At 35.8% G+C, this 15,656-nt stretch overlaps 2 protein-coding genes and 2 long non-coding RNA genes across 4 annotated transcripts; 2 read left to right on the top strand and 2 right to left on the bottom strand.

Annotated features, from left to right (window-relative positions):
• Positions 1-1,269: 1,269 nt before the first annotated feature.
• On the top strand, positions 1,270-2,731 carry LOC129797332 (uncharacterized). The gene is made up of 3 exons (XR_008751324.1): positions 1,270-2,320; positions 2,390-2,558; positions 2,624-2,731. It is a non-coding gene; the product is annotated as an uncharacterized LOC129797332 (long non-coding RNA).
• LOC129797333 (uncharacterized) lies at positions 2,707-6,132 on the bottom strand. Its single transcript, XR_008751325.1, has 3 exons — positions 4,998-6,132; positions 4,793-4,938; positions 2,707-2,785 (listed from the first exon to the last, which is right to left on the bottom strand). It is a non-coding gene; the product is annotated as an uncharacterized LOC129797333 (long non-coding RNA).
• A 913-nt stretch (positions 6,133-7,045) lies between these two features.
• LOC129797329 (actin-related protein 10) lies at positions 7,046-8,795 on the top strand. Its single transcript, XM_055839762.1, has 2 exons — positions 7,046-7,219; positions 7,287-8,795. Exons 1-2 carry the CDS (start codon positions 7,149-7,151, stop codon positions 8,335-8,337), a joined length of 1,122 nt encoding a protein of 373 aa, XP_055695737.1. The 5' UTR covers positions 7,046-7,148; the 3' UTR covers positions 8,338-8,795.
• On the bottom strand, positions 8,354-15,631 carry LOC129797327 (serine/threonine-protein kinase PAK mbt). Its single transcript, XM_055839759.1, has 4 exons — positions 14,228-15,631; positions 10,437-10,557; positions 10,069-10,340; positions 8,354-9,975 (listed from the first exon to the last, which is right to left on the bottom strand). The coding sequence occupies exons 1-4, from the start codon at positions 15,149-15,151 to the stop codon at positions 9,511-9,513; spliced, it is 1,782 nt and encodes a 593-aa protein (XP_055695734.1). The 5' UTR covers positions 15,152-15,631; the 3' UTR covers positions 8,354-9,510.
• Positions 15,632-15,656: the final 25 nt, after the last annotated feature.

Genomic DNA, 15,656 nt, shown 5'->3' with positions numbered 1-15,656 from the left:
TATTATCTAGCTCCATGCCAAAAATGAAGAAAATCTATGTCACCGTTCTCGAGATATAGCCTTCCAAAGTTGGCAAGTCATATCTCGGGTTCTACAAGTCCGATTTTGATCAACTTAAGTGCAAATGAAAGGTTTCGTGAAGCCCTACAAATGTCTAGAACATTGCAAGTTCGAGAAATGACCGCGAGAGGCGCTAAAGTCAAAATCAAAATTTTCGAAAATTTCGAACTCGAATATTTCGAAAATACCATTATCGATTTACTTCATATTTCAATATATTATAGTTGAGGTTAAGACCTTTCCAACGATAGCTCAAACTCGAAAATCTATGGAGCCGTTCTCGAGATATGGCGTTTTAAAGATTTCTTGGGGGATGACTTTTCAACTTTTCCCGACTTTGCGCGTATTTAAATTAATTCGCGTTCTAGTTTGCTCTCACAAAATTGGTACACTGAAAGAAACACAGCTCCCGTAAGCTTGGTCAGCTTACCCGTACATTTTAATTTGGAAGATTGACTTACTCCTCCTCTCAATCTATACATATTAGTATTAATGATTTTACCACCTTAAAGCACCAGATTATCTCATCAAGAAAGAGAAGCTTTTTTTTTCATTAAAAGAACTTTTGAAGTGTTTATGAACTGACTTATTTCGAGAGAAAGTTTAAGAATACTTTTTTTTTCTTTCTAAAAGAATGACCAAAACTTTGCTCAATTTCCCAATTTAACTCTGATAACTTTATAAAATTTTAGCAGAAATTTCTTGTATCAAATACTTCAAAATGTTATAGAAGTTACGAAATATGGGTCACTGCTGCATAGTAATGCAACCCCTTTAAGCACTCTTACTTGAGAATATTTTTGCATAATGAGTATTCATTTTATATTGAGCATTATTGATGCTTTAATTTCAGCTTTTAAGCGCATAAAATATAAAGTTTTCCAAGAAAATTTAGAGATCTTCAATGCAATTATAATGAATTTTATTCATTCTGAAAATTATTAATGAAGCGAATTCTAAAAATAAAATATTGGCTCTTCATCTCATTTTTTCGTCATTTAAATTTTGATTTGTGATTAAAAGAATGTTCTAGGAATTGCTAATGCAATTCCATAAATGGCTATAAATCACAAGGATTCAAGGATTGTGTTTGGATCTCTTCCAAGACAGCATAAAATTTATTTTTGGAGATAAATTTGCAAACAATTTTCATGCTTTTTTGACAGGGGCCTGACATGAGCTCTATTTCCATAGGAATTCAGTGATCCCTAGGTATCCCTCGACTTTCGAGAAATGTGTCACCCAGAAAAATGCCTCAATCTGAAAAATTCTACCATCACTGGAAAGATAATTTAATATTCTATCGATTGAGGAAGTTTGGTGGGTGGCACATTCCTATTAATGCACTAATATTGACTTTAAAAATTTCAATGCACTTTTTAGAAAAAAATCACGACATTTTCTTCCTTGGTGACAACCGCGCCATCTATTGATGAGCAAAAACTATGTAGCTTCGAGACCTTTAACAGTTTTTAACATAACCTTACTTTTTTGTTTTGATTCTTGATTTTCATCATTTTCTTTGTTTTAAAGCTTATTTTTGTGCTTTAGCATGACTAAAATACAGTAAAAGTTAGAATATTTGCCTAAGTGATGTGTAAAGTGCTGCCGATTTGTGATACGTGACAAAGAAAATGTTTATTTTCACGAGTGAAAGTTGTAATGCCACCCGGAAGACTTTGTGCAAGAAAAAAAATGGGGATTTCTTTGTCGCAGGCAATTTCTGATTGCAAATTGGAATATCAGGCGAATCTTGAACTGACAAAAAGTCTAGGTGCCCCATGGTTTTGTCAGGAGTCATGTCCGGTCATCAATTCTCACCGAGGAATGCGAAGTATTAAAATCTTGAGGCTGCTAGAGTGAAATATTTTTAGAAAAGGCAAACAAACAACCTATTCAGTTCTCAAGGGAAGGATCAAGGAGACTGAAGCGCCTATGAGAAGATTGATTCACAACACTGAAGCATAATAGAAGTACCAAAGAAGGACTAGAAAAGCAGATTACGACTTTATTTAACGTCACTGGAGATAAACTTGTAGTGCTACAATACTAATAAGCGAATCCTGAGAAGCTCAATGTCCAGGATTCATTGAATGTCGGGAAGAAGCTGTTCTCTCTTGAGAAGTAGAAAATTCGTCTGACTATTCCCAGTTCAGGAAATGCTGTGAACACTCATAACAAATAATTTCTAATTTAGGGTGAAAATTGGAATTTTATTTGTCTACTGACTTTACAAAACACAATATGTACGCAAAGATATGTAAGTTTTAATCAATTTTAAAGAAAAAGCACTTCTATTATCTGATTTCCTTTTTATTGTTTCTTTAAGCTCTGTCGCATCTGTATGATCAACATATTTTTTTTCCGGAAGAATGCTGTTATATTTTCTTCGTTGCAATAGGCTCACTCAAAACGAATTGCTCAATGTACGGAATGAGGGCAGTAATTGTGAAGTCCTGAATGAGGTGACGCGGTTTATGTGCATCGCTGGCTGCTAGGTATATCATACGTAGTACTGCTATTGATTTCTCCACAACTAATAATCATATATTTTGATTCTTAGGTTGCAAAATAGGAGTCTCAGTACTGTGATCATTGGCGATATATCTCCTGCATTTCCCCGCAGGAGCTACAGTGAAGGATGTACCGCTTCATCGATGAGAATTGCCAGAGTGCAGATTTAGATCAAATTTGGGGTGATACCTCAAATATCACAGTTAAACTTCTGGAAATTTTCAAAGAAATAGAATTTAATTAGAATTTAGAATAATTTTCTCTGCATACCATGTTTAATGATTCAAAAATTTGCTGAGTTCATGATGTGATCGTGGTACTAAATCGAAACTATAATAGCATCTATAGAAATGTTAATGTACAGTTTGCCAGTTAAAAAAAAATAAGTGAATAAAAAATTTTCAATTTAAAAAATAAATATATTTGATAAGTTGTAAAATAATTTAAAATATATAAAAATTCTAATGCCTCTTCAACTATATTTTTTGTAATTTATAATGCTGCTCTAAAAGTTATATTTATTTTTTACGCATTGAAAAATAATAATTATTATTTTTTGTTTTTGTCCCAAAAAAATATTCTGTGCAAACCTTTTTTGCTCCTTGCATTTTTCTTTTGCTTTATTCTTATTTATGAAAAATGGCAATGTTTAAATGAAAGTCTCGGTCCTCTTCATTATCCTTCTTTCTTTTTTTTGACTCTTTTTTCATTTCCGAGCTCATCACAATAATAATTTTTGAATTAAATAGTTGAAATTGAAATCTTCAAAGATAAAACTAAACTACGTTTTTTTTTAAATGGTTCTTGTCACTCGGAATTTAACACACAATTTTTCTATGAAAATTAAATATCTTAAGAATCTCATTTCTTTATATCTATATAGTATAGTTGCGTTTTGTGTCAATAAAATTGTTTTTCATTTTTTTTTTAACATAAATCTCTTTTCAAAAATAATTTCCCGGTTAAATCACCATTTAAGATGGATTCCGCAATTAATTAAAAAAAAAACTCCCCTAAAAATCTTCTTTCTTTAAAAAAAAAATATTCTCTTTCAATAATTTTGCAATTAATAATTTTTTTTTGAAAAACCCTTTGTCGGTGAGAACCCAAAAATTTCCCAAATTCGTAAAAATAACTTTAAAAAAATATATTTTCATTATCTAAAAGAGTTCCATTACAAATAAAAGTTAATTGTAATGCGTCCATTTATAAAAACTTGGCGTTTCACAACGTAGAGAGAATAGTTCATTCAATTGTAAACTAATTTTTGAGCAGTATTAAAAGACGCAAATAATATTGAGACTGAAATGAACGAAAGTTAAAGAAAATTAATTCGATTTTTTTTTTAAAAGGAAAGGGTTTAGTGTCGTAACACTATTTAAGAGCAACTTGTTGATTTAAAAAAAAAATAATAGATGTTTAAAGCAGAGATTTCTTATTCTACAACAATTTATTCTAAGGAAGATCTCTTTAACCTTTATTTGAAATTATTCTTTCTTTCCTAAAAATAACCCTAATAAAGAAAATATATTTCTTCACACGAACTTTCTTTCGCCATTAAATTTAATTTGCAATAATTTATTTTTCTTCCTTGAAGTAAATTCCCTTTTATTAGTAGGTAATCTTTTCTCTTTTCTGAATGAAATTTATTGCTTTAATATTAATTTTGATTTATTGTCTTTACAACTTTAAAATGAAGAACTCTTTATTCTTTTTGATTATTTCTTAAAAACTTTTGATTGAAATAAATATCATTATAAAAGATCTTTCTTTCTTTAAATTAAAATTACTAGCAAAAATTATCTTTTGCGCTTCAAAAAAATCCGCAAAAAAACTTTCTTCTTTTACTTTTTATAGTCTAAAAGTGAAAAAATATTTGAACGAAAAACTATTTTGAAAATAAAATAAATATTTACTGGTGTTTTGCGGGTTTAACGTAGACTTAAATATTACCTTATACATCATCTCATGCTAGTTTTAGTATTTTTTTTTAATTTAAAGTAATTTTGAATGTTGAAAAGAACTACCTACACGAACGGTTTATTCTTTAGTATAAAATTGTGAGACAATTAAGAGCCAAATAGAGATTTTGATATTTTGGTATTGAAATATCCTATGAAACCCTATGAATTAAGGTCCTAACCCGCCTTAAGTCTATTGAGAGTAAATATAAAAAGAACAAGTTCTAGTAAGAAGCCAGAAAATAAGAATTGCATACCTAACTCTCTTCCAATGAGTGAGCTGTATGTTTTGTAGCTAGATGTTCTGTGTCACATAAATGATAGGCCGGAACATCGTGAAGAGCATGAAGAATCTCATCAAATGAAGGATTCCCTTGTTGTATTATTATGAGTAGAAATCCTCCTGTAAGACATGTGATCGTGTTATGCAAGAATCAAACCAATATATCTAGAATTACAAACCTTTTCTAACATCTCTTCGAATTTTTCACATTCCGGGAATAAATCCTTCTCTGGTTTTTCCAACCAGTAATCTGCATTTCCCGTATTGAGAATTTCCTCTTCAACCTCCTAATGCTGAATCTCGATGTTTTGACTTTCTTAGAGAATTTGCTGTAGAAAACAGGAATTTTTCCACTCCAAGATCTTCGTCGGAAAATGTACCAGCAGTGGGGTTGTTTATGCAACTGCCCTGTTAAAATACGTTTGCGGGAAAGGAAGAAACTCGTGGAAAAATGTTCATCCTTGGAACTTTCTCAATGGCTTTCTTCTTAATCCGTCCAAGTAAATGAATCACTGATGATCACAAGCACGAATAATTTTAGTAATTTTTACAGTCTCATCAAGGTGTATCACTAATTCTTTCTCCAAGTTCATCTTACAAAACACTTGACGGGGAGATCGTTCTTGATTCCCATGAGAAAACCCTGAAATCTATGGGCTGGAGCGGCTGGAGCAGCGTGAATGGGCCCTCTTCTTATTGACACAACATTTGTAACATTTTATTTAATGAGAATTTAACATGCATTTTTGAGCTAGAAGATTGAAAATTGAGGAAGACACCCCCGTAGTCTTACCCGTCCCATGAAATCGTACTGATATGTAGGTACACTTTATTTCCTTTTGGATTCGTCGTTCCGTACAGTGATTACTGTATTCCCGGACAAGCATGCCGTGTATTGTGGATAATTCTCCATTGCGTTGATCTCACATTTATTTGGCAGAATATCTCTATATTTTCCTGCCATTCGAGTCCTGTCTATGTGAAATTTCCGGGCTTTCTGGTGGTGATCAACTGCCTTGTATGATTTTTCTGAAGTATTTTTCTGCACTTTCTTTTAAAAACTACACAATTTTTTTTCTAAAATCACTTTCTCTTACCCAAATTACCGGTCTTTATCACTTGGGGACGATAAAATAATTTAAAACTAAATAAATTAATTAAATATTCTCGATTCCGGACGTTTTAGTGGAAATGTAAACAAATTTTGAGGTTATGTTAAAATTTCGGCGGTGCTAACCAATAGATGGCGCTGTTAAATGATAGCAGAATTTTCCTGCAAATCGTCCGCCATTAATTTGCTGAGTTCGGCTAAGAAGGGACCGTGTCAGGCCCCTGTTTTTTGACTACTTTTTGAATTTGCCGCTCTTTTTTCGTACATTTTGTTGAAGAGAAAATGAGACGGATGCATTTCACCGCTATCCGTCTCCCTCACACATTCAGTTTTTCACAATTTTCTCGCGTTTTCCGCCAAATTTTCCGGGGAAATTGGGTTTTCCGGGCTTAGGAGGCGACGTCGCGTCGATTGGCATCAAAAATTCCAAAAGTTCGCGAAAATGCATTTCCAGGAAATGAGAGTCGTGTAAAATCCCCAACCGTCAAAATTTCCGCCGGCCCCAAATACTGCACGGAGGAGCTCCCCGAGGCTCCCGGAGCACCCGTAAGTGCCCCAGGAGCCCAAAAAATGCGTTTTATGCTCACAAATTTGGGAAAAAATACGGAAATCACGAATTTTGTCAAAATGCAAAAAAAAGTTCGTTAAAGTTCAAATTTTATTATTTGGACCAGACTTATTTAATAATTAATTCCCTGAAAAACCGCCCGAAAAACCCCAAAACCCCCCAGAACACAAATCCCCCACCCCCACAAACTCCCACATGGCATGAAAAGTCGGAAAATTGCGTAAGAGCGGAAAAAATTGTGTTTTTCCGTAGCCACCAAAATTTTTTGGCGTAGTACTCAAAATTTCAATAATCCGGCGAGTTACGCCCCAAAATTACCCCAGAAGTTCCTTAAGGGCCCCCGGAACATTCCCGACAAACTTTTGGAGACCCAAAAATGAGTTTTTCTATGAAAAAAAAAGTTTTTTCGTCGAGGGAAGTGTTTTGGCGGGAAATGAACTTTGAAAGTTTTTAAACGTCTATTAAATGATGCGTAACACATATGTTTTAACTTTGAAACGTTTAGTCGATAGGGAAATTGCTCGGTGACGTCACTGTAGCCTGTTTGAATGTGTGCGTGAAGTTCGTCGCTTGAATCAACATACAACAATTGCTGATACAAGTGACGATATTGTTTTTGAGAATTTATTATTTTTCTTCCAACAAGAAAAAATGCCTCTTTTTGATTCTGTGATGCAGGAAAAGCCCGCTGTGGTGTTTGAAATTGGCTCCGCGTACACAAAGTAAGTTGATCCCAATGGAAAATCTCGAGAATTATGAGTAATGTCCTGTTGTGATGACAAATTGCAGGTTGGGATTCGCTGCGGAAGCTCATCCGAGATTCATCCTGCCCACACAGGTTCTCGATCCGTCGACGGGGACATCGAAGAATCTCTTCTCCTTCCACGGTATGGAGTTGTACGATAAAGTCGTGACATTCCTCAATGAGTTGTTCTTCAAGTACGTCCTCGTGAGTCCCAAGGATCGACGGATTGTGATTGTGGAGAGTGTGCTGTGTCCCACGGAGTTCCGTGAGTGCCTCGCCAGAGCCTTCTTTAGGCACTTTGAAGTGTCGCTCGTCTTCTTCGTGCCCACGCATTTGGTGATCCTCACAACATTGGCCGTCAGCACGGCTCTTGTCATTGATTTGGGTTTCCGGGAAGCTGTTGTTCTTCCTGTGTATAGTGGGGTACAGGTTTTACATGCCTGGCAAGCACAACCTCTGGCATCTGAGGCGGTACATGCGGAAATTAGACGACAGTTGATTGATTCGGGCGTGGCAGGTGCCCTCCTCACTGATGACCTCATTGAGAACATCAAAGTACGGACGTGTTTTGTCACCAAACACTCTCGGGCTATTCAGTACCGCGAAGGGAAGGCACCAGCCCCATGTCCAGATGTTGATTACCCAGCTGGTGGGGAACAGATAATCCGTGTTCCGGGTGTGGTGCGTGAGACGGCATTTGAGGTACTCTTCCCTGAAGATAATGACCATCTGGGACTACCCTACCTGGTGCTAGATGCCATCCTCAAATGCCCCCTCGATATGAGACGCGAACTGGCGGAAAATATCGTCTTAATAGGCGGAACTTCAATGACTCAGGGACTCACGGCAAGGCTCCAGGAGGAACTGACACACCTTCTCAACTCTGACCTCTACAAGGGGAAGCTCTTTATCAAATCCTTCAAATTCCACTCTGCTCCTGCCAAAGCAAACTTCACCGCATGGCTGGGAGGTTCCATTTACGGTGGCACTGATCTCCTCCTGACGCGATCCCTCACAAAGGATGCCTACTGCAAGAATCCTCGTGTACCCGATTGGACGCACCTGGATGACAAACGCACCCACGGAAGCAATTAATTTTACATACACCAAATTTTATTACAATTTATTTATTAATCCTTCATCAAAAATCATGAAAAAATTTATACGCGAAAATTGAGGGCTTTTGTCGCAAAGTGCGTCCCTTGGAATGCCTTTGGTCACCTTAAGATTAAGAATCTTATTTAATTATCCTGTTAAAATAATTAATCCTACTTTCCTCTCTCCATTGTAAGCTCTTTATTGTTTTATTTTGTACACTTTAATCCTATTATACTCTTACAGTATCCCCGTTCTAGAAATGTTGGCGCACCTTCAGTGAAATTATCTTTATTTTCATTTTCTTTGTTTTTTTTCTAGAAATAATATACAAATTTTCTTTATAAAAAAATATTTATTAATTTTCCTTTTAAAAAAAATCTAAAAAAAGATTTTTTATAAGTTTTATTATATTTGCAAATTTTACTCAAATAAAAATACAAAATTGAAATAAAAAATGCTTTTCTATGGACACCAACAATTTCTATAACCAGGCACTGAATCTCCTGTGTTAAAAAATATCCTTAAAAACTGTAATATTATTAATCAATTTTTTTTTATAAATGCATTCTAAATGTAATCGCACTTTTTTGTCTTTTTTTCTTTCAAACTCTATCAAGATGGAATTTGCGATATAAATGTAAGGCACACGGATTTCTAAGGAAAAGAATAGCGCCAAGTCCTCAAAATGTTCCTCAAGAAACATTATTCTTTTTAGTTTTAATTTAATTCGCGGAAGTTTGGAAACACTTAAAAACTACCTAAAATTCTCCTCATTCATGTAACATAACTAAATAATAATAAAATAGAAAATGATAAAAAAGTTGAAAAGTTGCAAAGAGACAAAAACTACATTGAGAAAGAAACTATATCAAATAAGTTAATTAAAAAACTGATAACCATAATTAAAAATAAAACATCTACCGGACGGCGTTAAACAATACAATATGTAGTCGTCTGGTGGACACACGTGCTTAAGCTACGTGATTGATACACTTGAAAAGAAAGGAGAATGCTGTGGGGGTGGTGAAAAGGGGTTGTTGGGAAGCATTAATGGGGAGTATGGGTAAGTAAACAAAACACCTTACGCTAGAGGAGGTGCAACACCCTCACGAATGTGACGCAGGAAGCACCCAATTAGAGGCACGTCCGGGCCAGTGAGAGATTACTCTCCTATGAGCGTCTCATGAGCGAAACAAGAAGTGACGGGGAACCTGCCTGACGGAGGAATGGATGCTGCAGCAGTTCAGCTGCCGTTGCTCGTTGTGCCGGATCTCGCACCAACATACGATCCAGGAAGCTCTGAAGACGCGGCGACACCTTTTGGGCATTCTTCAGCTTCGGCGGTAGCATATCCCGAATTCGACGCATCGCCTGAAGGGGTGGCTCATTGAAGAAGGGCGGCTCACCATCCACCATTTCAATCACCATTATCCCCAGCGACCAAATATCCACTTCTGGCCCATAAGGTAGGCGAGAAATCACTTCCGGGGACATCCAGTACGGCGTCCCCACGAGTGATTTTCTTTTAGGCAACTCCTGCGACACCTGAGCACAAAATCCGAAATCACTGAGCTTCACACGGCCATCGGATGCCAAGAGAATTGAATCGGATTTAATGTCTCGATGAATGACACCCTAAAAGCAAAAAAAAAAAGAAAGCCCACAAAATCAAAAAAAAGCTCCCAAAATAAATCAACAAAAAAAATTTGAAAGACTGACGAAACTCACCTGTGAATGAAGATAGGCCAATGCTTTGAGGCACTGCTTGCACACTGTGGCAATTTGCTCCTCATCCATTCGGGAATGTGTAACAATGTCCGTGAGAGCTCCCCCCTCGAGGTACTCCATCACGACCCAGAGCTCATCGTCCACGAGGAAGCTGCTGTAGGTTTCCACAATATTGGGATGATGGTAGTCCCTCATGATGACCACCTCATTGAACAGCAGCTCCCTCCGCTGCTGTTTCCTCAAATCCATCTTCTTCACAGCGACTTGACGTCCTGTTTTTTTTTAAACAACAAAATAAAATAAATTTTCCAACACTTTCTCATTTTGAAAAAAAAAAAAAAAAAAAAAGAAATTTTTTAAACAATTACCTGTTGACTTGTCCGTTGCAATGCAAACAGTCCCCGTTGATCCTTCGCCAATCTTCATAAAATTCTCCAAATTCTCCCGTGGATCTCCAGCTGAGACGACCATTTGAAGTGCAGCGCGGAACTGAAATTATAATGAAGTTTTATGTTTTAAAGAAAATCCTCCTTGAATTTTGAACCTTAAAATTGTCAGAGAAAATACCCAGACATTGGGTGAAAATCACTAGTCAGAAAGACTAAAGATTTAATAAGAAATATTTAAGTTTTCAATAGTTTCTTTAAGAAAAAACTCAAGATTTAAGATACTTTATTTTTCTTATGCGTTTAAGATTTCTTTAAAAAAAATAAATCGGGTAAAATGCATATTTTTTGATAATTTTTATGAATTCCAATGCTTTAAGGCGATCAAAAAAAAATCGTCGAAAATTATGCATTTAGCCCGATTTAGCCTGACTGAAGAAATCTTATATTAAGTTTTGGTTAAGATAACTTAAAAATCTTAATTTTTTTTTATATAAAAACCTTAAGATCTTAAACTTAAAACAATTTTAAGGAAACTTAAGGAATTCAAAGAAAATTTTAGTCTTTCTTAAGAAATCTTAAGTTCTGTCTCGTGAGTGAGTTTTACTCTTTTTTTTTAAACTGATTAACTGAAATATTTATTAACTGATTCGACAGTATTCAAGATCACATCTAGAAGATAAAACTGTGTACTTTTTGTTTCTTAAAAACAGTTTTTGGAATTTTTGATCAAAGAATGGTTCTAGATATTTTTCATGTTTTAGAAAGTTATAGAGGTAACATAAACCTTTGAGTTCGACTTGGGCAAAATCGGACAAGCTGTGCTTAATTTTTTTTAAACTAGACCTTAGTTATTTAAGGTCAGGCTTTTAAGTTTAAATAAGGATAAATCAGTGAAAGATTTTAATGGTTTTTACAATTTTAAATGCATGAAGATGGCCAGGCACGTGTTACAATCGTCTTCCAGCATAAATAAATCTAAAAATGTCAAAAATGCATTCAGTCCCAATTCCCCCGATTTGGCCTAATCAAACATTACTAAAATCCTGCTCTTAAAATTTTAAAATCTAGTTTTAAAAACCTATACCTAACTTAAGAAACGTACTCATTGACGTGTCACTATATTCCTAACTTTTAACATTTGGTTTAAAACACTTGGACCAGGCGAAATGTAATTTAAATACCTATTATTATTATATTAAATTATAACGTCTCTTTCTTGGTAAATATTCTCGCATCCCTGGTCTTCCCTACACATAGAACAAATTCCAACAAAATATTTATTCAAATCAGAATGAGGTCGATAAACTATTTGTCTGTACGCATACGTACTAAACAAACACGCGAGTACGAAATTGTAGGTGAGAAATATCTTCTGCTCAAAGTCAAATTATTCAATGACAATGCTATACATTCCAACATAAACTAAACATAATAATAATATATTGAAATTTACGCCACAAACGTGCTACTAAACTTGAATTCCAATGAAGCAAAACATTCATAGAGAAAGACAAATTGTCTTCAAATAAATGAAATAAAATCATTTCATTCTCCTTTAGCAAAAAGAATATTGTTTGAATTTTATTATGCAAAAGAAATCATCAAATATTCAACTTTAGGTACAAAGGTACCCTAAAAGTCATGGCGGTGGAATGCTCGTCATTCCCTGAGAAATTTATGAGAAGAGAAAAAATTGTGTCACTCGCGATAAATTGTGTGGAAAAAAAGTTTGACGTGACATTCTTGAATATAATGCATTTTTACAACTCAAAAAACATTCCCCCCTTGGCTAATAAAAAGAAATCGACCAAACACAACTCAACTTTATGACACTGAAACTCTGATACGGAAGAACCCACTCTAATACACTAATTTAATTAACTGCTCGAAATGTACAATGAAGTCCATAAATAATTCCCTTATCGTAAACAATATGAACCTAATTTTTAAAATTTACAACCAATTTTTTTTAACTGATGTGCTGCAACCGAAAAGAGCTGTTATTTCTTAATTACAAAACATTGTAGTTGATAATGGAATACAGATAAATATCGCAGTTTTTAGCTACAAATTATTTTAAAAAAATCATCAAATTTTGTCAACATAGTAAAAATTAATTTTCTTAAGGATTCTTCCATTTATTCTTATCCTTCAGCTTCTGAAAATTTTTATTAAAAAATATTTTTAATGGCTCTCCTGCTGCACCTCACTGTATGTCACCATTTCATCGTGATCGTAATTGGTTGGGACAATTTGTGTGCGACAACAACATCAAGGTTGAAATTTTAAACAATTTTTTTATCTTTATCATCATGGAAGTTTGTGGCATACCAAACATACCTACATATGTCCCATGATATATTTTTAGTTACATAAAAAAAAGTAAATAAAAACCCAACTAGAACTATGTACACAAACACGATGTTATCACATTTATCTCAATGGAATTTTTAATTTCAATAAAAAAAAAACAAAACACAACACCTGATAAGGAAATAATGTATTGCAGGCAAACAATTGCAGAGTTATTTAAATTGTATGTGATGGGCTTTAAAAAAATAAAATGTTTATACATTGTGGGCGTTTTTCTATTAAAAAAAATGGAAAATAATAATATATTGATACGTGCAAGATTCTTAAAATGTAGGCGGTTTAGAATATGAGGAAAAAGTAAGACATTTTGTTTGTTTTCAGACATATTCTAAAACATATTCTTATTTCATATTCTGAAAAAATTGGCGACAACAATTAATAACTTATTATTTCAAGTTTTAATGAAATATATTAGGAATTTAATGCTATGAGTTCCGGTTATTGTTATTATTTTTCGATTTTTAATTGAAGAAAAAGGAATTAAAAAAAATATAGATTAATAACTGGAATCGAACCTACATATTTCGGATCGCGATAATAACGTTTAGTCTTTCGGCAACTTTCTAAATTCATTTTAAAACTATTATGTATGTTTATTTAAAAAAGTCAGGGGGTTCGATTTCAATCCACGTCAGTTCCAACCAATCCAAAAATATGTAAAAGCATCGTAAAATATGATAGAGAACATTAGAAAAAATAAAAGTTTAAGAATAAATTGAATTATCAATTACTCCGTCAAGAGAATCAAACCCTTATCACTAGTTTAGAAGAGGTATGATTAAAATCTCTCATTGTCAGCTTACTTCAAAACCAGAATAATAAATCACAAGATCTTTAAAATAAGATAAATTTTATTAAAGGAATGACAATAGATAATCTAATATAAAGGAGAAATAAAAATTTAAAAATGAATTAAAGACTCTTCGGAAATTGATTAATTAGGCTCAATTCAACCCCAGTCTACCCTAACTTAAAATAGAATTTCTATTCTATAATAGAATTCTATTTTCTCAGAATAGTTCTTACATCATCATTTTTCCTCGTGGATCTAATTTGAATCACAATAATTTCCCCATTTCTTTTTTATTGAATCACCAAATATTTCCTTCTCTGTGTTCTTTTCGTTCTTTTCAATAAACTTTCAATAAGTTCTTTGCTAAAGAATATTGTTACCAGTTGATAGCATAGAGAGGGTTAAGTAGAAATAATACGATAGAGCGGAGAATGAGTAATTTATGGACCAGAAACTCAAACTTTCACTCTCACAATATTTTTGGGGTTTTAAAGCGAATAAATTATTTTATTTCTCCTCAAATGCACGTGAAAAGGAAAGTGCAATCGGACACCTTGACTGTGAAACTGAAAGTATCTCTTTTCTTTAAATCTATTTCTCTCACCTGCTCGTGCGTGAGTCGTTGCTCTTGCTTGCTGCCACTTGGACTGGGTCCACTGGGTGCTGCTGTTGCCCCATGGCCGGTAGTTGTAGTGCTGTGGGTAGCCGTGGAGGCATTCCCGGCACTTGAGTTGGACGTACGCGTGTAGGGCTTTGTGGCTGGAGCAGGCGGGTGATGATGATGGTGCGGATGGACGTTTTGGTTCTGATCAGGCGGTGCCCGATGTCCGGCTGCAAAGCCATGCATTTGCTGTGTTGGAGTGGCACCATGATAGGCCGGTCGTGGAGGGGCTCCAGCATTGGCGGCCGGCGACACCTGCTGGGGACGATAGTAACCCGCATGGGGGTCAATGTGAGTCCCCGTGGCATTGCCATTGAGCGGCGGAGCCACGTTGTTCTGATACATGGGCTGATTGTCGAATTGTGGGCCACCGTGGGGTGGTCGCCAGTCGCCGGGGGGCTGCATGGGAGGCTTCATGGGATGCCGTGCTGCTGTGTAGGGTGCCGAAATCTCCTCTGGCACGGATGGTGGCACATTGGCGGCCCCACGGATGTCACGTCGCATTCGGGGTGGACTAGAGCTGCGCAAGGAGTTGGATCGTGCAACATGGGATGTCTTGGGCAGCACTATAGCCCCGTTATTGCCATCGGCGACCGGAGGTGGTGCCCGGGCGACGATATTATTATTCCCGTGCGGACGAACGATGGTCTTCAGGTCGAGAATTTCAGTCGGAGTAATTTCTGAGGGATCCACAAGGGGTAGCGGACGATTCGTGGACTTGAGGATCTGGTTGTTGCCCACAATGGAGGCCCACTGAAGCGGTAACCCCACATATTTGCCCTCGCGCTTATCGAAGCCCGTGTGGACGCGGTGCTCGAAGTTCGATGGCAGGGAAATCTGGGGCTTTTTCTTCTTCTTCGAAAACATCACGCCCGAGGCAAGCTACGCAACACGAAGATCACTTTCACTGGCACCGCACGCACACACACAGCCACAAGGTCTCACACCCAAAACAAATCACTGACCACGTCAGGAATGTCGGGGGCGCTCCCCCTCTGCAATAGGCGGCCAATTTTCAACTCTTCTCACTCAATTAGCTCCACAAATTGCCGTCTTGGTGCACAAAAGATGTTTTTGGGGCTGGCCAACCTGACAGGCGTCTTCTTCCTTTACCCCACAAGCTGCCTTTTACACGATTTTAGCACTCACAGCACTTACATCCGTCCCTAATGCCCGCGTTGCTGCATCAAGAACGCACGCACAACACGTAACTGTTCAGGAAGTGGCAGGAAATGAAAAATAAGCGAAAATTATGATTTTTTTTTACAAACGTGTCCCCATAGCAAACGACTTCTGGAATTCTTAAGGAATTCCACTGGAGGATCCTATGAATATTTTCCAGTATGTGAAAACATATCGTTTCAACGAAATG

The sequence above is a fragment of the Lutzomyia longipalpis genome, chromosome 1 (genome assembly GCF_024334085.1).
Source record: "Lutzomyia longipalpis isolate SR_M1_2022 chromosome 1, ASM2433408v1".
NCBI classification, from domain to species: Eukaryota; Metazoa; Arthropoda; class Insecta; order Diptera; family Psychodidae; genus Lutzomyia; species Lutzomyia longipalpis.
Note: the sequence above shows the minus strand (reverse complement) of the source record. Positions and strands in the feature narration are given on the sequence as shown.

Bases quoted from the DNA above. Each gene is read 5' to 3' on its own strand.
- LOC129797329 (XM_055839762.1), top strand. From the start codon at position 7,149: ATGCCTCTTTTTGATTCTGTGATGCAGGAAAAGCCCGCTGTGGTGTTT. The intron at 7,220-7,286 runs GTAAGTTGATCC...GACAAATTGCAG, and splicing joins ATTGGCTCCGCGTACACAAA to GTTGGGATTCGCTGCGGAAG.
- LOC129797327 (XM_055839759.1), bottom strand. From the start codon at position 15,151: ATGTTTTCGAAGAAGAAGAAAAAGCCCCAGATTTCCCTGCCATCGAAC. The intron at 10,341-10,436 runs GTAATTGTTTAA...AAAAAAAAACAG, and splicing joins TGCAACGGACAAGTCAACAG to GACGTCAAGTCGCTGTGAAG. The intron at 9,976-10,068 runs GTGAGTTTCGTC...TTTTGCTTTTAG, and splicing joins TGGCCTATCTTCATTCACAG to GGTGTCATTCATCGAGACAT.